The sequence below is a fragment of the Pelophylax lessonae genome (genome assembly GCF_965119305.1).
Source record: "Pelophylax lessonae genome assembly, chromosome: 1".
Lineage (NCBI taxonomy): Eukaryota > Metazoa > Chordata > Amphibia > Anura > Ranidae > Pelophylax > Pelophylax lessonae.
In genome coordinates this window covers 129219949-129247378 of record NC_138768.1, presented here as the reverse complement: position 1 = coordinate 129247378, position 27430 = coordinate 129219949, and the positions used below count along the sequence as shown (strand labels likewise).

The following is a 27430-nucleotide window of genomic DNA, read 5'->3' as shown; positions in this document are numbered from 1 at the left end:
GAGCGATCTTGTGCTGGGATCTATAGCCGGACTTCATCCAGACAATCATGGAATATACAAGGAGGTCAGTCCTCTGCTGGCTGGGACTACTGATCGTGCTCTGTGCCGTGCAATGTACACCGCAAAAGAGAGGTAAGAAGATTTATTATTAGATCTATAGCCTGTGACACAGTCAGTGTCCCTTTCCTCCCCTCTACTCTTCCTCTGATCACCTGACTTGTTTGGGTTGTCATCCCTATCCTTGGTTCAGTGATCTGGGATAAGCCAGGACTCTGCAAAGTCTGACTTGAGTCTTAGTGGAGCCATCAGGGTGCAAATCCGAGGTCCACATATAGTGTGATAGCTGATATTGCTGTGTGTACAGGTTCTCTTTACCATTGGCATGAGACCCCCCCCCCCATCAGATCTATCCAGAGAATGGTGGACAGGCCAGGCTGGTCAGGTGCAGAGACAATAAGAATAATCAGTTCAGAGATCCTTCCACAGTCCTTGGCTGATCCCATCTTCCATCCAGCCTATCAGGGGGTAGTATACAGGGGTCTGTACACCATACATGTGCATGATCACTTCTCACCGAAACCTGGCCATACACCATTCACATTACAGCAGATTCCTGATGGAATTCAAGCAATGGGTAGGACCTCCCATGTCCCAACAAACTCCAATGGAGATATTGAAGGAGCCAGGTGAAAATACTTGGTCGAACTGTGACTGCAGCCAATCAGCTCCGGCCGCTGTTTGGGTATTCAGTAGCCAAAAATACAAAAGCTGGTCATGTCCATCCACACTGTTTAGATGGGGACCTCTAGTCTGTATATATCTATCTATATAGATTATCCTCTATGTATATAGCAGCCTTTCTCAGCCTTTCCAACGCAGCAGAACCCTTGAAATAAGTTTCCGGTCTCTGGGAACCCCTTATAATAATTGCTGATAATTTCTACATCTGCAACTCAGGATACATTAGAGTGATGGTGAGTGGGAAGAACGCTCCTTACACTCCTAGAATGACCCCCTTACAGATCGCTAAAATGATCAATGGTGTCATTGGGAACTTATCTGAGAGGCAGAAATCGCTGATTTCCCAAGGAACCCCGAGCAACCTCTGGAGGAACCCTGGTTGAGAAATGCTGATGTATACATTGTCATCTATATATGTCACTGTCTCTGATTAGGTATTCCTTATCTATCATCCTATCTCTCTAATGGAATAAGAATAAATATCTCTAGCAGTCTTTATATCTAGACATTCAACTTTTTCAGTGTGGGGGAAGCTATGTAAATCTTTACTTGTCAGGGCAGCTTACATTCGAATGTTCAGAATCTGCTGTATGCAGTACTCGGAGTATAATGGTAATAAACATGCACATTATATATCTTCTATATATTGTATGTGTCTTTGACTTTATATGAACATTATCTATCTATTTTCCTTTTTTCCTTCCCTCATTTTCATTTTCTTGTTTTCCTTTCCTCCCTTTTTCCTTTCCTCCCTTTTTCCTTTTCTTGTTTTCCTCCCTTTTTCCTTTACTTGTTTTCCTTTCCTCCGTTCCTTCTTTTCCTTTCCTGCTTTTCCTCTGTTCCTCCTTTCCTCCTTTTCCTCCTTTCCTTCTGTTCCTTTCCTCCTTTTCCTCCATTCTTCCTTTCCTTCATTTCCTTTCCTCCTCCTTTTCCTCCGTTCCTTCTGTTCATTTCCTCCTTTTTCCTCCTTTTCCTCCTTTTTCCTCCTTTTTCTTCCTTTTTCCTCCTTTTTCCTCCTTTTTCCTCCTTTTTCCTCCTTTTTCCTCCTTTTTCCTCCTTTTCCTCCTCTTCCTCCTTTTCCTTCTTTTCCTCCTTTTCCTCCTTTCCTTCTTTCTTCTTTTTCCTCCTTTTCCTCCTCTTCCTCCTTTTCCTTCTTTCTTCTTTTTCCTCCTTTTCCTCCTTTTCCTCCTTTCCTTCTTTCTTCTTTTTCCTCCTTTCCCTCCTTTATCTATCTATACACTATATGTCACCGTCCAGTTTAAGTATACATTTTCTATCATCTCTCTGCCTGTGGCTGATGAAAGTCTGGCAGATCTTCCTGGATTCTGATGGAAGAAGAATCGTTCCTCTTAGCAGTCTCTGTGTATTCAGACACAGCTCAACTTTTTTCCCAACTAGAAAGTTTCTGTTCATTTGATCATGCAGCCAGTTCATGGTTCCTGATGTGCGGAGAGGGGGAACATACCATAGAGCACACATAACATGGCAGAGTCTGGTACTTGCTGTCCTCCACAAAACACCATGGTCAGTGATGCTCATACAGTCTTTTTATTTATTTATTTTTTATAGCCAGAACTATCCGGTGTGGGTCTGTACCAGTCTAATATAAGTCATTTATTTGTGTTGGTTGTTTTGCAGTGTGTGTACTGATTAGCTTTATTATTCCATTAACAAAATGGTTTATCCAAAAGATTAGTGGAATCACAATAGGATTGGCTGCCTTTTGTTCCTGGTTTCTCGGAAATCCAGAGTTCTTTTATTCCCATCTGGCAGTGTGGGGCCGCCCCATACCAGGGCATTCAATGCGCCGCCATTGCACTTTCCATGTGACGCTGAACACAAGTAGATAAATAACAGACAGAGACTTCTCATGGCTTTCAGATGACCGAGGATGTCTCTTAAAACTGAATGAGCTGGTCAGTAGCAGAATGATCGTAGCTTTAAAAGCTAAAAGTAAATTGTAGGTATTGGACCAAAATACTTTTGCTTTAACCAATTTTTACATTTTAATTATGGATAGGGTAGAATTAAAACCCCAGAACTTTTTTTTTTTTTTGCTGTCCGTGTCCCATTAGGGAGATTTGTCTTCACTTCCTGTCCTGGAGTAATATTTATACTTTTATTGAGTCTGGATAGTATAGGTCTTCCTATGACTATCAGACAGAGAAGCCGCAGTGTTGTTTGTGCACTCCTCTCTCCCCTGGTCCATTCAGGAGGGCAGCGAGGGTCACCTGAAATACGAACTATCCATTTTCAAGAATAAAATGTGCACAAAAACAACAAAAATGCTGTACAAACACTCCATACCAAAAACACTGTACAAAAAAATGCTAAAAAATAACCAAAGATGCTGAGCTGAAGTGTAAATGAGGCCTGAAGGAATTCTGCATCCTAGGCATACGTCCCTGAACACAAACACCCCTAAGGCCGTGACTTTGACTGGACTTGAAGCAATACCTGTGTAATCCTGAGGTCTATGGACCTCAAGTCACATCAAAGTTGGACCAAAATAGTGCAGGGAATACTTTGAAGTCGCTGCAATTTAAAGTTGCACATACGTTAGTTTGTCATTATTATTATTTCAGGTACTTGTATAGCGCTGTCAATTTACGCAGCGCTTTACATATACATTGTACATTCACATCAGTCCCTTACAATCTAAGGTCCCTAACTCACATATATACACAGTATGGCCAATTTTGTTTATACAGGATCCAATTAACCTACCAGCATGTCTTTGGAGTATGGGAGGAAACCGGAGTACCCGGAGGAAACCCATGCAGGCACAGGGAGAACATGCAAACTCGGTTGGTTGGGATTCGAACCAGCAACCCTTTTGCTGCTAGGTGAAAGTGCTAACCACTACACCACTGTGCCGCCCTATCATTCCAGAAATTTCGGGCAAGTTGTTATCATTCTCAGTAATATCATGATAAGCACCTTCATGGGAGATCGGACGATCGTTCATCCGATTTCCCCCCCCTTTGGACTTTACCATGCTTTTGGCAGCGGGGCTGGTATCTGTACCTCTTGGGCACCGTGTGCATGTAGCTTTAGTTAGCATTATCACCAGGGCGGATTTGATTTAAATCAAGTTGTTTTAAATCACTAGTAAAAAGGCTTGATTTAAATCATTATTTTTTTAAGAGCAACTGTCATCTCTGTCCCGCAGCGGCTCCTCCTCTGATCCGCTGTTGACTCACCGACAGTCCCATTCACTTTAATGGGATGGCTGGTGATGCGGCAGTGACACAACAAGGTGAAGGACATGGGGGCAGCAGTGAGTGGATGCCCACTAACAGGCGCTGCCATGATGGATCTGAAATGACAGGTGCTCTTTAAATGTTAGGACTCATTGTTGCTGGTAGTTAGTGTGCAATTGTGAGAATGCATCAATGCAGTGCAAGTTATCTCAGGATTCCTTGAATGAGTTTACCAAAATTGTAAATATTGCAGAATATACAGCCTCATGCTACATAACTAAGCTACATTTCATGCTGAATAAATTATTTATTTTTAAAGCCTTGTTTTTTTTTTTTTTTTTTGACAAACCTGTCATACTTGAATCCTCTGTGCAGTGGTTTTGCACAGAGCAGCCTAGATCATCCTCTTCTCGTGTCCCTCTTTGGCTCTCCTGGCCCCTCCTTCCTATCGAGTTCCCCCACAGCAAGCAGCTTGCTATGGGGGCACCCAAGCCGAGCTGCAGCTCTGTTTGTCCATTCAGACACGGAGCTGCCGTTCGGCCCGCCCCCTCTCTTCTGATTGCCTAAATGACTTTGACAGCAATGGGAGCCAATGGCATCGCAGCTGTGTCCCAGCCAATCAGGAGGGAGAGTCCCCCCCCCCCCCCCCCACAGCCGAGGGATTCGTGGCCATTGCTGGAAAGAGAGAGACCTCAGGTAAGTGTGAGGGGGGCCGAGGGGGGCTGCTACACCCAGGAGGTTTTTTATCTTAATGCAAAGAATGAATTAAGAAAAAAAAATAAAAACCTTCTGACTCTACAATTCCTTTAATGTATCTTAAATAGAAAACTATTTTGGATAGATTTTTACTACAAAATAATTTTAATAAAACAAAATTGTATAAAAATTTTAGAAAAAATACGATTTAAATAAAAAAAAAAATCAGATTTTTTTATTTATTTTTTATCATCGATTTTTTTTTTTATCCACCCTGAATATCACCTTATAAGAGGAAGTGCGTGTGTGCACACTAAGGCTCCATGTACACGGGACGTTGTTAAAAGTCCCTTTGAATGCTGAAATTTTTAGGACGTTTGAAACATCCGTTCGGTCGTGTTTGTACCCGCGTTTAGCGGGCGTTTAGTAGCGTTTGCGGGCGTTTGCGTTTAGAACCGTTCCTAGAGGTCAAAAAAATTATTCCCCTTTAAAATGGAAAAACGCGAACGCTAAACGCGGGTCATCGCGTTCGGACGCGTTCGGACGCGTTTGTGCATTTGAAACGCCGGGAAACACACGTTCGAACGCAAATAATTGCGTTCTAAAAACAGTCCCTGAACGCAACTGCCTACAAATGACTGTAAACGACCTGGTGTACATGGACAGATAAGATAAAATGTAGATGGGTTCAGGGGCTTCTGAAAAAAACGCCCAACTGCTCCTAAACGGCCATTTCCAGCCTTAATGAAATGAGCATGAAGTGTTCCTAAACCAAAAAACGGAAAAATCTGTCTGTATATGCAGTAAAGCATGCTTGTTATACTCACTGTGGAACCTAAGGGGGTTAATCCTCGGCATTGTGTAAAAAGGCTGTTTGATCCTGTCTTCTGAGATTCTCCCCTTCTTCCACTGTCTCCAAGCCATCTACTGATAAGACAGAGCCTTGGGAGTCGCTCTGCACAAACTCAGTTTGGTGTGCATTATTTGAGTTTTTATTTTCTTTGGAGGGTGCATGTGATCAGCACAGGGCCAAATAGCACTGTTCAGACAGAGGGTCAGGGGGTCCTGCAGCCTCATGGGACAGTCAGAGGAGAATGAAAACTCCTCCTACAAGCTTTAACCAGACACTGATAGAAGTCACAAGACTGCTATATACTGCTGATGAGAAAAGGTATTTAGCAGTTTATATTTACTAAAACTATCACATTCCCATGTTCTGTGTACTGTGGGAGACCAGATATAGTGAATGCAGGCTCCTGGGTTTAGTAACACTAAGTAAAAAGCAGGGGATATTTAAAAAAAAAAAAAAGAACTTTTTCCCAGTACAGGAACATGTGCTCCAACGTATTTGGTTTTAGATGCGTTGTCATTTTTTAGTAAAGCTGATTGCTATAGGTAATAAGGAAGGTAAGGGTCCGTGTGGAGTGACCTCCAGGTTCTGCTAAGTGGGACATGCAGGTAATAAGGAAGGTAAGGGTCCGTGTGGAGTGACCTCCAGGTTCTCCTAAGTGGGACATGCAATCACAGCATTGGGTCTTCACCTGTGTCCATGGACCATAGAGGCCATTATTGAGCCTTTCTGTGTGGTCACCACATATTGGCCTTTCCTTATTGACCTCTAACTATTGTCAGTGTGGTCCCATTAGATATTTCCCCAGTGTATAGGCCACATGTGCTGTGAGTCATTTGTTGGTTATACTGCCTGCTAAGGGTATTTCTTCTTGCTTTCCTATCCAATATCAGAACAATGTCCCAACAGCAGTAATCAGCTCTGGGTCAGAGTTCAGAGGCGTCAAAACATTCTGGAGGGATGACGTCATGGGACTGCTTTCTCCTGGGACTGTCTGCTGCTGTCCTGGCATTCCTCCAGCACATTCCACCCCTGTCCTCCCACGTATGTGACTTCATGGATGGACTTTAAACAACTCCTTGGAGCCAGAACTTGAGCTCCTCATTTTACTCGTCTAGCTAGTACAAGTTTCCGGAACACACCAGAAGGATCATTTTAGCCAAAAGCACAGATGTGTAAACTATAGGGTGAAGTGTTACTTCCGATCCCTTTCCGAGAAAAAATAGATGCCTGTGAGCTGAAATCTGACAAGTTTAGTCGCCTAAAATAATGGTGCACAAACGAAAACTACAAAACTGATGCTAATAATACTGTACTATTATCAGGCCCTTATTCACATGGGCGCACTATATATGGACGCACAGGGGTTTCATGCATCCCCATCCAGGTAGTCCCATTTCTGTCAGTTGGGACGCAGTGGCTGCACAAACAAAGCTCCTGTTCTCAATCTCACATCCATAAGCGTCTGGGTGCACGGCCCCGAACCCACTCTGTCTGCGGTCACCACACATGGAGATTAAATTGTGTCCCTGCAGCCTCTGCATTCCAGTTAAAATTAACATGAATGGAACTGCCTGCACAAGGATGCACAGAACACCTGTGCGTCCCCACGTGGATAAACTGCCCCCCCCCCCGCAAGAGCTGCTGTAGTACACCCATGTGAACATAGTCTTATGTTTGTACTGTTCAATGCTTAGGGCCCCTTGCACACAGGACCATCCAGGCTTGGTGTGTCCCTCACGTTTTAGTGTGCCCAGTGGGACATGTGCAGTGGTCGGCTCTGCTTCCTTCAGCCTGTCTTATCGGGCCATACACACATACACATGGTCAGAAAATAGTGCGAAACATACTGCTTTCGAAGTGATTGTACGATAATCTGATCATTGGTTCACAGCTTTCGAGAGCCGATCAGGACAATTCATCAAGGACAATCGCGTTTCCTGCTATTCTGCTGGCTCCGCATTAAAATGGGTGCCGGTGTTCTAAAATTTCATCGGACCCATGAAAATTCCGGACCTCGTCCCTTCCGGTGAGGCTACGTCACCACCAGCTGGTGCGAGCCCGGTGCGCATGCGCACAAGACATTTTCCAGGTCCGATGAAATTTTAAGACTTAGCAAGCAGCTGACTGAGAGGAGGCGGGGCTGAGGCACCAGGTATGTGCGGTCCACCAACTCCACTTTCGGGTCTATGCGTTCCAGACATAGATCTTTTTTTGTATTGTTTTCTTTTCTATCATTCCACACATTTACACACAATCCCTTACACACATCGAGAGAAATAATAAAATGTTTAATATTAATCCTAATCATTATTAGTATTTATATTAAGCAGAAAAGGGAAATGCATCATGGGAAATGCAGTGCTTCTGGACCCCTGCACAGTGTGTTGGTATGTGCTAAAAAAAAAAAAAAAATATCCGCCTTTCCGTTCCATTGAAGTAAAGGGAATGTGTGGAATGATAGAAAAGAAAACAACAAAAAAAAGATCTATGTCTGGAACGCATAGACCCGAAAGTGGAGTTGGTGGACCGCACATACCCGGTGCCTCAGCCCCGCCTCCTTTCAGTCAGCTGTTCGCTAAGTCTTAGAATTTCATCGGACCTTGAAAATGTCTTGTGCGCATGCGCACCGGACTCGCACCAGTTGTCGCACCAGCTGGGTTATGACGTAGCGTCACCGGAAGTGACGAGGTCTGGAATTTTCATGGGTCAATTTTCAATAAAAACAGTACATCATGCAGAAAATGATGGCAAGGTAACAGCTAACGCGTTTCACATTTGGACTGGTGCTTAGTCGTGGCTGAAATACACGTAGGTATATACAAAAGTTAGTACACCTCTCACATTTTTATAAATATTTTATTCTATCTTTTCATGTGACAACACTGTAGAAATGACACTTTGCTACAATGTAAAGTAGTGAATGTACATCTTGTATAAAAGTGTAAATTTGCTGTCCCCTCAAAATAACTCAACACACAGCCATTAATGTCTAAACCGCTGGCAACAAAAGTGAGTACACCCCTAAGTGAAAATGTCCAATTTGGGCCCAGTGTCAATATTTTGTGTGGCCACCATTATTTTCCAGTACTGCCTTAACCCTCTTGGGCATGGAGTTCTGGGAGGCTTCCTTCTGGGACGACAGCCATGCAGACCAATTTGATGCAGTGTGCGGTGTATGGTCTGAGCACTGACAGGCTGACCCCCCCCCCCCCCACCCCTTCAACCTCTGCAGCAATGCTGGCAGCACTCCTACATCTATTTTCCTAAGACAACCTCTGGATATGACGCTGAGCATGTGCAGTCAACTTCTTTGGTTGACCATGGTGAGGCCTGTTCTGAGTGGAATCTGTCCTGTTGAAACGCTGTATGGTCTTGGCCAACCGTGCTGCAGCTCAGTTTCAAGGTCTTGGCAATCTTCTTATAGCCTAGGCCATCTTTATGTGGAGAAACAATTATTTTCTTCAGATCCACAGAGAGTTCTTTGCCATGAGGTGCCATGTTGAAATTCCAGTGACCAGTATGAGGGAGTGAGAGCGATAACACCAAATTAAACACACATTTTCACACCTGAGACCTTGTAACATCAATGAGTCACATGACACCGGGGAGAGAAAATGGCTAATTGGGCCCAATTTGGACATTGTCACTTAGGGGTGTACTCACTTTTGTTGCCAGCGGTTTAGACATTAGTGGCTGTGTGTTGAGTTATTTTGAGGGGACAGCAAATTTACACTGTTAGGCTCGGTTCACACTACGTCGCTCCGACTTAGGGGGCGACCTGTGAAGTCGCGTGCACCGCGACTTCGGCACGACTTGCACGGACTTCATAAAATGAATGTCTATGCAAGTCGCCTCCAGGTCGCCCCGAAGTAGTACAGGACCCTTTTTCTAAGTCGGAGCGACTTGTGTCGCTCCTATTAGAATGGCTCCTGTACCGCACAATGGGAGTGTGACGGACCGCGACTTGTCAGGCTGACAAGTCGCAGTCCAAGTCGGACTAGTGTGAATGCGGTCTTATACAAGCTGTACACTCACTACATTACATTGTAGCAAAGTGTAATTTCTTCAGTGTTGTCACATGAAAAGATTTGAGGGAGTGAGAGCGATAACACCAAATTAAACACACCTTTTCACACCTGAGACCTTGTAACATCAATGAGTCACATGACACCGTGGAGAGAAAATGGCTAATTGAGCCCAATTTGGACATTGTCACTTAGGGTTGTACTCACTTTTGTTGCCAGCGGTTTAGACATTAGTGGCTGTGTGTTGAGTTATTTTGAGGGGACAGCAAATGTACACTGTTATACAAGCTGTACACTCACTATTGTAGCAAAGTGTAATTTCTTCAGTGTTGTCACATGAAAAGATAGAATAAAATCTTTACAAAAATGTGAGGGATGTACTCACTTTTGTGAGATACTGTATATACAGACATATTTTGAATCCTAGTAGCAATTAACAAATTAACTAATTAAGTCTACCTGCATATGTCCAAATAGGCATCCATAGATGATCAGGTTTCCTGGTTGAAACACTGATCGCCCATTTAGACTATCAAAAAAATGCACATACTCAGTAGGGATGCACCGAAATGAAATTCTTGGCCGAAGCCGAATAATAATGAAATGCTTGGCCGAAGGCCGAAGGCCGAATATCGAACGCGGTGTTTCGCATTTTTTCCATTTATTTTGCCAATTTTTAGGGGGCACGCTGATGGGCACATTTTATGTTAGGGGGCATGATGATGGGCACATTTTATGTTAGGGGGCACTCTGATGGGCAAAACAAAACATTTAAATCAGCGTTGCTCTTAACATAAAATATGCCCATTAGCGTGCCCCTTAAAATAAAATATGCCCATCAGAGTGCCCCTTAACATAAAATATGCTCATCAGAGTGCCCCTTAACATAAAATATGCTCATCAGCATGTCCCTTAGCATAAAATAAGGGGCACGCTGATGGCCACATTTTATGTCAAGGGAGCACTCTGTTGGGCACATTTTTTTTCTTTTTTTTTTTTAAGGGGCACTTTATAGGGCACTCTAATGTAATGAGCATGGCAAGTGGCAACAACATATGGCAGTCTGCACACTAATGCTTGTGCAGCTGCCAGCTACTGTATTCTCCCCCAAATGTGCTCAGCTCCACATCACATACCTGAACTGCAGCCAGAGCCAAAAGCCGCGAACAGGGGGACGGGGCGTGGACCTAGTGTGAAGGAGCCGCAGTCAGGAGCAGGGGGCGGGACGCACGCGTGACGTCACACCCCCTACTCGCGGCCGGACAGGACACCCGCGGCGTGTGAGAAGGGAGCCGCGAGCCGCAATGAGGAAGGTGAGTGGTCAGGGCGGAAGCTGACATTGTTCGGCTCAAAATTATTCGGCCTTTTGACTTATTCGGCCGAACACCGAAAGTGCTATTTTCTCTATTTTCGGCCGAATAATGTTCGGCCGCCGAATATTCGGTGCATCCCTACTAAATGACTATAAAATCATTCCAAGGAAGGTAAAAAGAAAGGAAAAACAATTGTATGCTCACCCTACACTCTACATCCCATTGTCAGAAAAGTACATGAGCTTTTTGTTTTTAGCATATACAGGTGTTTTTGCCCCCATATAGTTTTCTGGGGGTGCCTGCAAATGCAAGACGTGTATTTTCTGTAGGTTTTTGTGTCTGAAAATCTCCTCCTCTAGAACTGCTCTCCTCCCCCTGCCCTGGTAAAACACTCAATAAAACAATTTAAAATCACTAGCAAATCTGTGTGTTTTTTTTTTTTTTTTTTTATTGCAGGTAAACAAGGTACTGTCAGAAATGACTAAGAGCCGGTTCACACTGGGGCGACAAGTCGCGGTGGGTCGCCTGCCATAGATTAGCACAGGACCCGTTCTAATAGGAGCGACACAAGTCGCTCCGACTTAGAAAAAGGGTCCTGTACTACTTTGGGGCGACCTGGGAGCGACTTGCATAGACTTCCATTATGTGAAGTCCCTGCAAGTCGCGCCGAAGTCGCAGTGCACGCTGTGCACCGCGACTTCACAGGTAGCCCCTCGAAGTTGGATCGCCTCAGTGTGAACCGGCTCTTAAGATTTCTGTAGGCTTTCACATCACTGCATTTCAATGCAAAAACCTTTCTTCTTTTTTTTTTTTTTCTTTCTTTTCCTACAAGAAAGTTTTGCCATTAAAGCTGACTTCCCAGAAATGTACAAAAAAGGCTTGATTCACACCTATGCATGTTGCTTTTGAGTGTTTCTGTAGTGCTTTTCACTGTGCTTTCCACATTTTTTATGCTTTTTTTTTTTTTGGGGGGGGGGGGGGGGGGATTTGTTGTTGGGCATATTTAAACCCGCAAAATCTCAATGAAACTGCTATACTTGCATTTTGGATGCAGGTCCATTGAAGTCCATTACAAGCCAAATGCTGCATGCATTTTGCAGGACAAAACAGTCCCCAACCCTTTCCAAAAAAGCAGAACCACAAAAATGCATTGATGTAAACGTGTTCCATAGGAACCCATGTTAAAAAAAATGAAATGCATTTCTGCAAAAATCATGAAAAAAACACATTCATGTGAATGGAGTCGTAAGGCACGTTTAAAAATCTTATGAAATGCCATTTTTTGAATACCTTGGGTGTATATGTGTCCCTTGATTTTATGCCTGTGGCCATCTTCAGTAAGGGCAGAGGATTAAACTCTCTACTTCCTGGATTTCATTCCCTCCACTTTCCCTTCCCCTGATATCTGACATGCACATCATCTGAGGGGAAAAAAATATTTTCTTTTCCCTCCAAGATCTGGCTAAATTTCTCAAAACCATTTAAAAAATTGGTGAAAACTTGCAGTTTGCAGACAAAATCTCTGGTGATGTAGCCTTCCCAGGATGCAGCTGTGAGGCCAGTACCTATTGAAACCAAGAGGTGTACATCATTTAAATATGAATGACTGGTTTAATGTTTTACTTAACAGATGAGTAGCAGAGGTTTTGGAAGCAGCATGCACCATTTATTTTTACTGTTGTGGGGGAAAGGTTCACCTTAAAGAAGAATCCCAGTTTTGAATATTTTTTACATACTGTAGTTTCATTGGTCCAGCTTGGCCCAATGAAGCTATGCATATACCATACCAGGTATGACACATACAGTCAGGTCCATAAATATCGGGACATCGACACACTTCTAATCTTTTTTTGCTGTATACACCACCACAATGGATTTGAAATGAAACAAACAAGATGTGCTTTAACTGCAGACTTTCAGCTTTAATTTGAGGGTATTTACATTCAAATCAGGTGAAAGGTGTAGGAATTACAACAGTTTGTATATGTGCCTCCCGCTTTTTAAGGGACCAAAAGTAATGGGACAATTGGCTGCTCAGCTGTTTCATGGCCAGGTGTGTGTTATTCCCTCGTTATCCCATTTACAAGGAGCAGATAAAAGGTCCAGAGTTCATTTCAAGTGTGCTATTTGCATTTGGAATCTGTTGCTGTCAACTCTCAATAGGAGATCCAAAGAGCTGTCACTATCAGTGAAGCAAGCCATCATTAGGCTGAAAAAACAATACAAACCCATCAGAGAGATAGCAAAAACATTAGGTGTGGCCAAATCAACTGTTTGGAACATCCTTATAAAGAAAGAACGCACCGGTGAGCTCAGCAACACCAAAAGACCCGGAAGACCTCGGAAAACAACTGTGGTGGATGACCGAAGAATTCTTTCCCTGGTGAAGAAAACACCCTTCACAACAGTTGGCCAGATCAAGAACACTCTCCAGGAGGTAGGTGTATGTGTGTCAAAGTCAACAATCAAGAGAAGACTTCACCAGAGTGAATACAGAGGGTTCACCACAAGATGTAAACCATTGGTGAGCCACAAAAACAGGAAGGCCAGATTAGAGTTTGCCAAACAACATCTAAAAAAGCCTTCACAGTTCTGGAAGAACATCCTACGGACAGATGAGACCAAGATCAACTTGTACCAGAGTGATGGGAAGAGAAGAGTATGGAGAAGGAAAGGAACTGCTCATGATCCAAAGCATACCACCTCATCAGTGAAGCATAGTGGTGGTAGTGTCATGGCGTGGGCATGTATGGCCGCCAATGGAACTGGTTCTCTTGTATTTATTGATGATGTGACTGCTGAAAAAACCAGCAGGATGAATTGTGAAGTGTTTCGAGCAATATTATCTGCTCATATTCAGCCAAATGCTTCAGAACTCACTGGACGGCGCTTCACAGCGCAGATAGACAATGACCGGAAGCATACTGCGAAAGCAACCAAAGAGTTTTTTTAAGGGAAAGAAGTGGAATGTTATGCAATGGCCAAGTCAATCACCTGACCTGAATCCGATTTTAAGCATGCATTTCACTTGCTAAAGACAAAACTGAAGGGAAAATGCCCCAAGAACAAGCCGGAACTGAAGACAGTTGCAGTAGAGGCCTGGCAGAGCATCACCAGGGATGAAACCCAGCATATGGTGATGTCTATGCGTTCCAGACTTCAGGCTGTAATTGACTGCAAAGGATTTGCAACCAAGTATTAAAAAGTGAAAGTTTGATTTATGATTTTATTAATCTGTCCCATTACCTTTGGTCCCTTAAAAAGTGGGAGGCACATATACAAACTGTTGTAATTTCTACACCGTTCACCTGATTTGGATGTAAATGCCCTCAAATTATAGCTGAGAGTTTGCAGTTAAAGCACATCTTATTTGTTTCATTTCAAATCCATTGTGGTGGTGTGTATAGAGCCAAAAAGATTAGAATTGTGTTGTCTCAATATTTATGGACCTAACTGTACATACCTACTGTATAACCTAATTGTATAGAACCATTTATTCTGCCATAACGCATGCTAATGAGACTCATAGCAGTGGATGGTAGCAGTACAGGGCAGTGGCGGCTGGTGCATTGGGGGCAAAGGGGCGGCTCCCCCCCTATCCGTGTGTCCGGCCCCCTAATCTACATGCGGGGCGCCGGACGCACGGACTTCAATGGGGCTTTTTTTTTTTTTTTTTTTTAGCCATGTGATTAGAGCCAGAGGCTCTAATAGGCTAAAAAAAGTGTGGGCTAAATACCTAAGCCACCTAAATAGTAAAGTTAGCCCAATTTTTTAGTATAAATTTAAAGATGCTGTTACGCTGAGTAAATAGATGCCTAACATGTCATGCTTTAAAATTCTCGTGGAATGGTGACAAACTGCGGTACTTAGAAATCTCCATAGGCAACACTTTAAACATTTTTAACGTTTACCTGTTTAGAGTTAGAGGCTCGGTTCACACTATTGCGATGCGGGAAGGCTGCGAATTCGCAGCCTGTTCCCGCATCGCACACGCACCCCCGGCAGTTCACACTGCCATATGCGATCCGCTGGGGGTGTCAATGTAATCTTAACGACACCCCCAGTTTGATCGCATATCGCAGTGCGATCGTGCAGTTCGCACAGGATCGGATCGCACAAGTGTGAACCGCTGTGCGATCCGATCCTGATGCGGCAGCAAAAATGCCTCCTGTGCGTCTTTGCTGCGGGTGCGGTGCGAATTTAGCCATACAAACTGTATGGCTAAACTCGCACCGCACAGCTGATCGCATGTCATGTCGGAGCAGTGCGCTCCGACATGACATGCGAACCCGGCACACGCAGAAGTGTGAACCGGGGCAGAGGGTTTAGTGCTAGAATTATTGCTCTCACTCTAATGATTGCGGCAATATCTCACGTGTGGTTTGAAAACTGTTTATATTTGCGGGCATGACTTGCATATGCGAACACAGAGAAATGGGGCACTTTAATTTTTTTTTTCTCATTTATTTTATTTTGTGTTTGTTTTTTTTTTTTTTCTTTTTTTTTCATTTTAAAGCGGTGACACTTTTTTACCTACAGGTAAGCCTATAATAAGGCTTACCTGTAGGTACAAATAATATCTCCTAAACCGGCACGGTTTAGGAGATATTTACAGTGCATGCAGCCGCTCGCGCGAGCGGCGCATGCGCTCTGAAGGTCCGGGGGGACCTTCAATTAAGTTGCCGGGAGCCTGCCGGAAAAATCACTCCCGCGCGCATGCGCGGGAGTGACGTCATCGCGGCTCCGGCCAATCAGCGCGCCGGAGCCGTCTCTTCCGGCCAATCAGCGCGCCGGAGCCGCCGAACCCGGAAGAGACGACGAGGGATCATGGCAGAGCCCGCATCGATGTCCGGGGGTCCGCGTCGGGGCTTCGTTTTAAGGTAAGTTAAACATAATGGGCTAGTATGCGATGCATACTAGCTCATTATGCCTTTGTCTTGCAGGTTTTTTTTTTTTATTTTTTTTTTTTATAGGGTTTACAACCGCTTTAATCACTTTTATTGCTGTCACAAGGAATGTAAACATCCCTTGCGGCAGTATTAGGCAGTGACAGGTGCTCTTTATGGAGATATCTGGGGTCCGAATCCCTCTTTTGCGCTTAAAAGCATTAAAAACGCCAAGTTTGGCTGTTTTGAATACTGTCATTTTTTTAAAATCTGGTGCCTTTAAGGCTCCGGTATCCGGAAGTGATGTCATGACTTCCGTGTTACTAAATCCAAGACCCGATCAAAGCAGATTGGATGTGTCAGCTGGTTGCTCGGGTCTCCCAGTGGGATGGGAGATCCCGGCGGGCAGGGGGGGATGTCCCCTCCCGCTGCTTGTGATAATGGCCGAGCGGCTGCTTAGCCGCATCGGCTGTTATCACAAGAAAGCCGACCGTCTGCTCTAAAAACGGTACTTGGATGATGCCTACAGCTGCAGGCATCACCCCGGTACAACCCTTTGAAGCCAAGGATGCATATTTGCATCACGTCGGTGTTAAGTGGTTAAGCTGGCCACATAAATGAGCGTTCGTGCGAACATTCTCACCAGTCCATCTAATGACTTGACAAATGTCGTTTGAAAGTACTTCAAAATTTTGTTTGTATTTAACATTCAACTTTTGGTGTGAATGTATTTTCCCAAACGAAAACCACATTCACTCCTTCAAATTTTCCCTTCCCCGCAGCTGAAATTTCACGTCGACTCAACCACATTAATGATCAGAAAATCAAATGAACATTCCTAAATCTACTCCTTTAGTGGTAAGTGCTCCTGATCAGAGATCAGGACTCCAGACGCCATTCTCCCCTCAGATGAGAGCCCTATAGAAATGTCCCTAGAAGCAATGATATACGATCAGCGTCACCTTTTGAACTGTCCATCCCTGTGGTCAAATATTTGAGGAAAACAGGCTTTTATTGTTAGATGTTTAATTAGGGAAAGACATTTATGAGACACGATCATTCTAATTAATTTTCTGACCCCTGACCGTAAAAGCCTGTTTTTTTTTTTTTTTTTTTTTTTTTTTAATTCGTTGAAGCCTGTTTTTCTAATGCTTTGACCCAATGTTCTGGGCTGTGGGAGAAAACCCAGGGAGAGCATACAAACTCCATGCAGATTGTTGGTAAGATTTGCACTCAGACCCCAAGGGGTGTCAGATCCAGTCTTGCGGCAGTTTCCATAAATCAACCCTTTGTGTGTTCAGTTTCATAAATGGCTCCTTTCAGCAAGGAGGAGCCCCTGGGGCAGGGTACATGACACAATTTGTAGTTTTTTGCTTGACGTACCAAGGTGTCAAGAGTATAGAGCATCAGGGAAAGTATGGAAACGATCGCTCCTACTATGTAATGACTTGGAGCAGGAAAGACTTTTTGGTAAATGCTATGTTTACACGGCGGGTCTTTAACCACTTCAGTACTTGGCACTTTAACCCCCTTCCTGCCCAGGCACATTTTCAGCTTTCAGGGCTGTCACACTTTGAATGACTATTGCGCAGTCATGTAACCCTGTACCCAAACAAAATTTGTATAATTTTTTTTTGAGACCGAGCTTTCTTTTGGTTGCACTTAATTATCACACAAAAAAAAGACCAAAAAAAAAAGTTTTTCTTAGTTTCTGTTATAAAATGTTGTAAATAAGTAATTGTTCTCCTTCACTGAGGTGTGCTGGTGAGGAGGCACTGATATGCAGCACTGACTGGCATCACTGGTGTCTAATAAAGGTAAGAAAGATCTGCTGCTCCAGGTGAGATGAATGAGTTTGATAGAACCTCCACATGAGTGCCAGCCTCGGCTCGCCTTTGTAAACAATATCAAGATAATTAGAAATGGCCGCACATCACTGGAGTTCCCAATACATTTATTAAGATATCCAAGGTGACACAACAAAACACCAACCAGTCCAGGTAGATGTGTTTCACACAGTGCAACTGTGGTAATGCTTAAGTACAGTTGCACTGTGTGAAACTTGTCTACCTGGACTGGTTGGTGTTTTGTTGTGTCACCTTGGATATCTTAATAAATGTATTGGGAACTCCAGTGATGTGCGGCCATTTCTTATTATCTTGATATCCCTGGTGGGCATCACTGATGGGGCTGAACTGATAATCATTGCACTAAGGAGAGGAATGACGATAACCGGCACTTCCTATTTACACTGTGATCAGCTGTGATTGAACACAGCTGATCACACGGTAAAGAGCCTACTTCATGGGCCCTTTACCGTGATCGGAGATGCCGTGTTTCACACTGCACCGCCGTTCGTCATGAGCTGCTTGTTCTGAAGGACGTCATGTGACGTAGGGCCAATGGGGTGCCTATATTAAAAAAGGGATCAAAGTCTTTGCCAAGTAACTTTAGACCTGTTAGTTTAACTTCTATAGTTGGGAAGATACTGGACAGTTTATTAAAAGACCACATAGAGGAGTTCTTACTGAAAAAAAATATTTTAAGCAACAGACAGCATGGATTCATGAAAGACAGAAGTTGTCAAACAAACCTGATTTCTTTTTATGAGGAGGTAAGTAAAACCTTGGACAGAGGGGTGGCTGTGGACGTTTGGATTTTGCAAAAGCGTTTGACACAGTTCCCCACACACGGCTAATGTGTAAGGTAAAGTCTACTGGCTTGGAAAGATCGGTTTGTAAATGGATAGACAATTGGCTAAAAGATAGAATTCAGAGAGTGGTGGTTAATGATTCCCACTCTGAATGGTCTAAGGTTATCAGTGGTGTACCCCAAGGTTCAGTGTTGGGACCCTTACTTTTTAATATCTTTATAAATGATATGGGGTGTGGGATTAAAAGTAGCATTTCAGTCTTTGCAGATGACACCAAACTGTGTAGTGGAATAATTGAATTACAGGATGTCTCCAACTTACAAGCTAACCCAAAGTTTCATTTTTGCAACTATGTGGCAAATGAGGTTTAACGTTGATAAATGTAATTTATGGGGGCTAAGAATATGCATGCATCATACATACTAGGGGGAGTAGAACTGGGGGAATCCATAGCGGAGAAGGATCTGGGTGTTCTGGTAGATCCTAAGCCTAATAGCATGCAATGCCAAGCTGCGGTTTCCAAAGCAGGCAAAGTCCTTTCTTGTATTAAGAGAGGCATGGACTACAGAGAGAGATATCATTTTGCCCCTTTACAGATCATTAGTAAGACCTCATCTGGAATATGCAGTTCAGTTTTGGGCACCAGTTCTTAAAAAGGATATCGGGGAACTGGAGAAAGTGCAGAGAAGGGCAACCAAACTGATAAGAGGTATGGAGGAGCTGAATTTATTCTCTCTTGAGAAGAGGAGATTAAGGGGGGCATATGATCAACATGTATAAATACATTCAGTAAGGGGTCCATATAGTGAACCTGCTGTTGAGTTAGGGGGCATTCTTTACGTCTAGAGGAAAACAGATTTTGTCTCCAAATACGGAAAGGTTTCTTCACCGTAAGAGGTGTGAAAATGTGGAATAGACTCCCTCCAGAGGTGGTTCTGGCTAGCTCAGTAGAATCCTTTAAAAAAAAAAAGGCCTGGATTCTTTCCTAGGTGTACATAATATAACTGGGTACTAATATTTATAGGTAAAGTTTATCTAGGGAGTATCGGATTGCCTCTTGGGGGATCAGGAAGGAATTTTTCCCCTGCTGTATATGGGATTGTATGGTTGGGGTTTTCTTTACAGCTGTTTGTTTTTTAATGGTTGAGCCAGATGGACTTGTGTCTTTTCAACCGGACTAACTATGTAACAAGGAAACCCCTGCCCGGGCCATCGTTTTGCTATAGGCCATGCAGAAAGTGGTTAACTAAAGGCAAAACTTTTGTAAGTGGAGAGGGATTGGAACATCCGTGAAATTTTTTGTTAATGTCCGTGTCCCCTTTAGGCCCCATTCACACCGGAGTGTAGTGGGAATGCGTGTTCCTGCTTGCGGCTTTTTCTTTTTTTTTTTTTTTTTTGTGCGTTTTTTTCATGCGTTACTGCAAATCACATCAAGGGCAGTCTTTTCACTTGAGTGGGCTGCTCTATGTGTGACAAACGCCCCAAAGTAGCTTCAGAACCTTTTTGTTCGTGGGGCATTGGGCGTTTTTTCAAATGTGCATTTTAGAGCATTTTGTTGGGTAACAAACACGTAGCAAAATGCGCATGTGCGACCTGCGCCCAGGGGTGCCATGAAATGAACGGTAAAGTACATATTTCCTTATGTTTTGTCACATATTGAGGAAACGCCCAGGTGTGAATGCAGAGATTCACCGTTCCAGTCACCCAGAGTGAAAGTGAAAGAAAATCTAAAATTTTGAGTGGTCACCAGAAAAGGAATAGAGGGAAACCTTTCCAAAGGGAATGCTAGTTCTGGTTGCCCTGCAGACTATCAGTGATTCCCCATCACTTGCTGTTGCAGTTATGGTACAGGAAGTGAAGAGAAATCTCCTCGATAGGACACAAAAAGCCAAAAAAAAAAAAAAAAAAAGGCACCCCATTGCAGATTGCTAACACAGTGCGTTTGCAGGTATTGCAATTTAACACATTACCCTGTGCTTTGGTGTGTCACAATTTTAAAAGTAGTGCATGCCCAAGTTTATTCCGTGTTCAGGTGCAATTTTAGCCTTTTCAAATGAATCACACTACACAAGAAGGTGGAGGAATTGCACAGGGACGTGGCACACGTTCCTGTGCGATCCTGGTGTGAACTTACCTTACTGTCACATAATATCAGGTAGCAGGGTGCCGCATCATCCTGATGGAGCCATATATAATGCAAGACTGAACCTTGTACAGGACAAACAAAGGTGTGCTGTGTATGTGGCAAGATTCTAATATTTTCCTATGTAATCACATTCACTTGAATAGAGCTTATCAAACAGTAAATCATTTGATGCCCTGGACTGTGAGGGCATGAGCAGAGGGAACGAGTCTTTCTTCTTCAAGGACAAAGAGAAATCTATAACTGAGCAACAGTCAATGTAAACTCTTAACTGAATACATTTACTCTGCTAAATCACTGTGTATAATAATAATTTAAAGTAGAAGTCCAGGTGCTAAACCTGCTCTGTGCCACATTCTAACCCTAATCTATCTAACCCTGTAAAGCAAACAAAATTGCTGTACTTCTGTTCTGCAGTGGATCCGGTCCGGTCCCAGCATCCGCTGTCAGCGGGGAGGCGGGTGCAGGAGAGACAGCTGACAATGGAAGCCCCATAGTAAGTCTATGGGTGACGTCACTTCCCATTAATTTCACAGCCATTGTCGGTCCTCTCCTGCACACAGCTTCCACCGCTGGAGACCTGATCGGCTGCAGAAATGGTAAGTACAGCGATTTTTGCTTTCCTGGGTTAGATAGATTAGGTGTAGAATGTGTCAGAGGAGGTTTAGCGTTAGTTCAGTTTTGCCTGGACTTTTCCTTTAAAAAAGCTGCTATATTTTTAATTAACTCATGTTGTCATGAGTTACAGGTGTCGCACGCAAAGCATCATATGTTGAAGAGTACACAGCAGCAACTGTTTGTTTTCGGAAGCTTTCTCTCTCACTGACACTATGGCCAGCCCCTGAGATCAGAGCAGGCAAAGAGGGGGAAAATATGTCACAGGCTAAATCAATACTGCCCAGTGTTCTGCTTCAGAAAAATCAAGCAATGCTTTTAACCCCTTTTTGTGCTGGCACCTCCCGACCCTTTAAGAGGTTTCAGATGGCAGGAGGCGGGGTTTATGATCGTTGTGACTACCATAATTAGCTTTCTGTTATCTGTTAGCTGCCGTTGACTGCCCCAGGAGTGCGCAGGGTACACACTCAGCACAGCTGTGTCTGCTATTTGGTACGCAGATATGCGGCCGCTCGGTGCCAAGGCCCACCTGCAGAGAGGCCACATATTTGTGTACTGTCAGCGCCTAGGGGTTTACCAGGGGGAGTGGCATTGACCTAAGGGCTCATTCAGATGGACAAAAATGCAAGAATTACTATATGTAAAAAATAATAAAGAGTAAACAGTCGGAGCTGCATGCAGGCAGCCCTTAGAAGTGGATGCACATGCAGCGCTGGCATGGACACAATCGCATGTCAAAATTGGACAGGTGGGCAGGAGTGGGTGCAGGGCAGAGGTTCCCGCTCCTGCCCACATGTCGAACTTTGACATGCGGTTGTGTCCATGCTGGCGCTGCGTTTGTTAATCCACTTCAATGGACCGCATAAAGCTCCAAAGTGGACGCATACACATCTGCAAGAGGACAGGCTTAACCACCTCCCACCCGGGCCATTGTAAATATATGGCCGGTTGGGAGTCTCGTCCTTCTGAATGGACGTTCCGGAACGTCCTTCAGAAGGAGAGAGATCGCGCAGCCACGGGCACGCGCAGCGGCGCGATCTCGATGTGCCTGTGTCCCTCGGACACAGAGCAACATCATTCGGCAGGAGGGCTCTGTGATTGGCCCTCCTGATCACATGACGGCTGTGTCCAATCACAGCCGTCATGTAATGTAAATAGAGCTGTTGTAACGGCTTCGATCTCTTCTCCTCCTGACAGATCCTGTCAGTGAGGAGAAGAGGGATGATCGGTGCTGCTGCGGGGGTGATCAGTGAGTATTTCTAATTACTCACTGATCACAGGGGGGTCTGTGCTGGTAATCAGAACATTGATTACCAGTGCAGCCCTGGGGGGGGGGGGGTGGAGGGGTGCCACTAAGCCACCAGGGATGCCCACCCATGACCACCAGGGATGCCCACCATGGCCACCAGGGATGGCAAGCAGGGCTCAGAGAGCCCCCCAGTGCCCTCCCTATCAGTGTTGCCCACCAATGCCATCTATCAGTGCTGCCCACCAGTGCCGTTATTGCCATCTATCAGTGCCGCCCACCAGTGCCCATTATTGCCCACCAGTGCTGCCTATCAGTGCCCATCAGTGCCACCCATCAGTGCCGATCATTGCCGTCCATCAGTGCCGCCTATCAGTGCCCATCAGTGCCGCCAATCAGTGCCCATCAGTGCTGCCTATCAGTGCCCATCAGCGCTGCCTATCAGTGCCCACCAATGCTGCATATCAGTGCCACATATCAGTGCCCATCAGTGCTGCATATCAGTGCTACCTATCAGTGCTGCATATCAGTGCCACCCCATCAGTGTCTCCTCATCAGTGCCTGTGAGTGCAGCATCATCAGTGCAGGAAAAAACATATCTATTTACAAAATTTTATAACCTAAACAAAAAAAACTTTTTTTTTTTTTCCAAACTTTTCAGTCTTTTATTTGTGCACCCATAAAGAAAAAACCTGACGGTGATCAAATACCACCAAAAGAAAGCTCTATTTGTGGGGAAAAAATGACACAAATTTGGTTTAGGTACAGCGTTGCATGACCGCGCAATTGTCATTCAAATTGCAACAGCGCTGAAAATTGGTCTGGGAAGGAAGGGGGTTTAAGTGCCCAGTATTGAGGTGGTTAATCAACCATTTGAATGGGCCCTAAAGGGAGAGTATCATGAAGCTTTAAATAGTTCATGCTGTAAGCTTTTTTGCAAGGTTTACTTTTTATTATTTTTGACATGTACATTTACAGCTTTCACATTTTTACAAGCTTGGTCTTCCATATTTGTGGTATTGTGTTATACATAGAGATTTGTAGAACAGCCGCTAGATGGGGCTCTCAGTGTAATTAAAATGATTATATTGTGTCCTGGGAAGCCTCCTTATCTGTACGATGCTTTTCACTGAAGTCCATGAATCTGGCTTTCATATGTGGCCCACAATGATAAGGGCCAAATGGGCAAATCTGGTTCATTATAATCCCCTAGTGCACTCACTGCTCTGATGAATAAAGTTGTCATGTCTGCATGCCTTTTTAAGGCCCGTACACACGATAAGAAAATCTGATGGGAAAATTCGTCCGACCGATCTGCCGATTTTCGGATTGTTAAGCCCCGTACACACGCAACGATTATTGGCCGACCGATCGTCCAACTTTTGTCCAGAGTGGTGTTTTGTTGGTTGGAATGTGCCTAGACTGCACGCAAATTTTCTCACCCAACAAAAATCTGCTTCTGAAGTGATGTCATGTGTTGGTTTGCTTTCTTTGTGTTCTTTCTTATCTGAGCATGCCCAGTCTTGCTCATCAGATTTTTCCCTGTCGAAATCTGTACTGACTGCACGAAAAACGGCCGTGTTTTGACGGTGGACAAAAATTTTATAGTCTGCACACCAGATTTTTTTTTGGCCGAAAAGTCGGAGTCGGTTGTCGGAAGCATCATACTAACAAGCCGAAAATCGGCAGATCGGTCGTTGGGCGAAAATTCCCTGCCAATTTTCGACGCGTGTGTACGAGGCTTTAGTATGGAGCTTTCGACAACCAACTCCGACTTTTTGGCTGACAAAATCCTGATGTGCAGGCTATAAAATTTTTGTCGTCCGTAATACAATGTCCGATTTTCGTCTCATTAGTACAGATTTAGACATAAAAAAATCTTAAGAGTAAGACTAGGCATGCTCAGAGACGAAAACACATACAAAGCAATCCAACACATGACATCACTTCTGAAGTAGAATTCTGTCATACGGGAAAATTTGGATGAAAATAAACTCTTCACTTTCCACATCAGACTAGCATGCCACAAAAAACGGACAGATCGTTCGATAATCTGATCGTGTGTACGTAGCTTTAGATGAAGTCCATGGCAGACAACCAGATCGTCCAGTATTGTAGGAAACAATGTATTTCATCAGTGTGCTTAGCTGTTTAACTAGAGTTCAGATTTCATTTTGCTGTGCTCTGCAGGTCATTTATAGGTGTTTCAGTATGTTGGGCTGTTGGAAGACAAATATTTCCATAAAAAGGTGTTAAATATATGGAAAGCCCCGTAGGATATACAGGAAGTATTATACATCAGTAATGTTTGTCAGTCATGTAAAGGTTGAACAGCCCACACATTTTATGGTATGTACAGTAATCAGATCAAATCTCGAAAGTGAATTTATTTTCATTACTTCCTTTATTCGTTTTACTGCTTTCTATCAGGCTGCACCAGTTCTCTACAGTAGATGGATTGTAGCTAAATTTTACAAATACAGGATAGACTTCTTAAAGTGGAGCTCCAGTCTCTTAAGTGAAAATTGAAAGTCAGCAGCTACAAAAACTGTACAACTGTACAAAAACACACTCGCCTGTTCCACGAGCCAGTTGGGTTCTCACTTCAGTTGTATTCTCCTGGTGTCCTCCTGCGCCGGCATCTTTACTATGGGCATAAGGCTGTGACAGCTTGCGGGTTTACAGTTGGGTGCTCACTAAGCATGCACAAGCGGCTCTGCGATCTGTGACTGTACCTGATATGTTATGTGTCCCAGACTTTGGTAGGGATTGGGGAAAGAGAACTTCTTTGAAGTAGGGACCCCGTCCTCCCCTAAAGCTCCACTTCACAAACAGAAGCTGGGGAGGAGGCCTTGAAACAGGAACTTCCCCTTTTTGGGTGGAACTCTGTTTTAAAGGGGAGCTCCAGTCTCCCAGCCTTGCGGCTTCACAGGTGGCTTCCCACTGCATGAGCTGTGCTCCACCCTGTGAATGGTTCCGCTGTCTGTTTTTTCAGGCGGACTCTATTGGACCATCTATTGCCCTCCTATGTTGCGGCAAGTGTTAATGGACGTGTGTCCGCTGACACCCTCCGACATCTGATCCTGTCTGCTAAACACAGACTGATGGGGATCAGTTCCCCATCCTTCTGGCAGGTCCTTTTTCTATCTGACTGCCCATAGGGGACAGCCATCTGCCTGCTCTACTGGGATCAGCGGACAGTTTCCCCCGGACTCCAGCAGTGTCAGGTGTGAAAGGGGCCTAAGACACTTGATGAGATTTCCTCTCATTCCTGTTGCTTCTCCATGACAGGAAACAAATGCAAATTTCCCCCAGTGAGACACAAATAGCAAAAAATAAACTGACAGGGGTTTTGGCCTTTCCTAATTCTACCACAACTGAAATAAAAAAAAAAAAAACTCACTATACTTTAGCTAATTATTAGCATTTATATATTTAAGTTGGAAGTCTTCCATGATTGGAATGGCCTCCATTTTTTTTTCATTTTTTAGTAACTTCTCCTTGTTTCATTTCAGGTAATGACAGTGTCGATCCAAGAACCTTTTACATTCCTGGAGATGTGGACGGTGAATTTGAAGAATTTCCAGACGATGCAATAGATAACATTGACAATTTTCCGGATGAGGCCATAGATGCATCTGGAGAGGAATCAGGAATGGAGCCCACACTGCCTCGCACCCGCAGTATAGTAAAGGAAGGAACAAACATTACAAAGCAGGTTCATCTGTATCTGACTAGCCCACTATTGACCAGATTTGTACCGTCGGTGTACACCTTGGTATTCATTGTAGCGCTTCCTCTCAATGTCATGGCAGTCATCATATTCGTGTTTAAAATGAAGGTCAGGAAGCCAGCCATTGTCTATATGCTGAACCTGGCCATGGCTGATGTCCTTTTCGTCAGTTTTCTTCCCTTCAACATTGCTTATCGATTTGCGGGAAACGATTGGCACTTTGGACCTGCCATGTGTAAGTTTGTCACAGCAGCATTTTACTTCAACATGTACTGCTCCATCCTACTCATAACAAGTATCAGTGTGGATCGGTTCCTGGCGGTTGTTTATCCAATGCATTCTCTTTCCTGGCGCACGATGGGTAGAGCCTGGATAGTCTGTATCTTCATTTGGATTGTGTCCATTGCAAGCAGTGCACCTCTTTTAATAAGTGAGCAGACGAAACATGTTGCCTTATTGGACATCACCACTTGCCATGATGTACAAGACCTGAAACACCTAAAGGGATTTTACCTGTACTATTTTACCACTTTCATCGTAGTCTTCTTTGTGTTACCGTTAATCATTACAACCATCTGTTATATTGGCATAATTCGCAGCTTGAGCAGTAAAAGCATTGAAAACTCATGCAAGAAGACCCGAGCCTTAGTCCTGGCCATTGTGGTGCTCTGTGTTTTCATCATGTGCTTTGGGCCCAGCAATCTCATCTTCCTAATACATTATTTGTACTTCAGTCATGGAGCCAACCAGTCTCTGTATTTTGCCTACATCCTCTGTGCCTGCATTAGCAGTATCAACTGCTGTCTGGACCCAATTATTTATTACTATGGTTCCACCCAATGTCAAAGGTACTTGTATAGTTTGGTGTGCTGCAAGAAGTTAGCTGAGCCTGTAAGCAGCAGTGGTCAGTTAATGAGCACAGCATGCAAAAATGAGACGGGCATCAGCAGTGCAAAAAATAGCATCTACCGAAAACTTCTGACATAAATTTTACTTGCATGGTTTGCTCAACATTTGTAGACTTGCACTTTCCTTTAAGCACAGTATAGCTTGTTTTACGTCAAGTGACTGTGTTGCTTGGGCTGGTCCTTACAGATCAGATGTTCTCAGTTCACATGAATAACAAACCTGTGTAGATAAGTTTAATACAAAAGATCAAGATATAAAATTTATTTAAAACCACCAAATTGGAGTTTGTATTGAAGAAAGTGCTTTCAGTGTAGATGAGCCTTTCTCAACCAGGGTTCCATGAAACCTTAGGGTTCCTCAAGAGTTTGCTATGGTTTCCTTGTGCAATGATCAGTTTCTGCCTCTCAGATGAGT

General features: G+C 43.9%; 1 protein-coding gene across 1 annotated transcript; it reads left to right on the top strand.

Annotated features, from left to right (window-relative positions):
- Positions 1 to 27430, top strand: LOC309561260 (proteinase-activated receptor 1-like). Its single transcript, XM_082265069.1, has 2 exons — positions 1 to 132; positions 25890 to 27430. Exons 1-2 carry the CDS (start codon positions 48 to 50, stop codon positions 27092 to 27094), a joined length of 1290 nt encoding a protein of 429 aa, XP_082121195.1. The 5' UTR covers positions 1 to 47; the 3' UTR covers positions 27095 to 27430.

Excerpts from the sequence above, each read along its gene's own strand:
- LOC309561260 (XM_082265069.1), top strand. The coding sequence starts at position 48 with ATGGAATATACAAGGAGGTCAGTCCTCTGCTGGCTGGGACTACTGATC. Across the intron at positions 133-25,889 it reads ATGTACACCGCAAAAGAGAG|GTAATGACAGTGTCGATCCA; the intron begins GTAAGAAGATTT and ends GTTTCATTTCAG.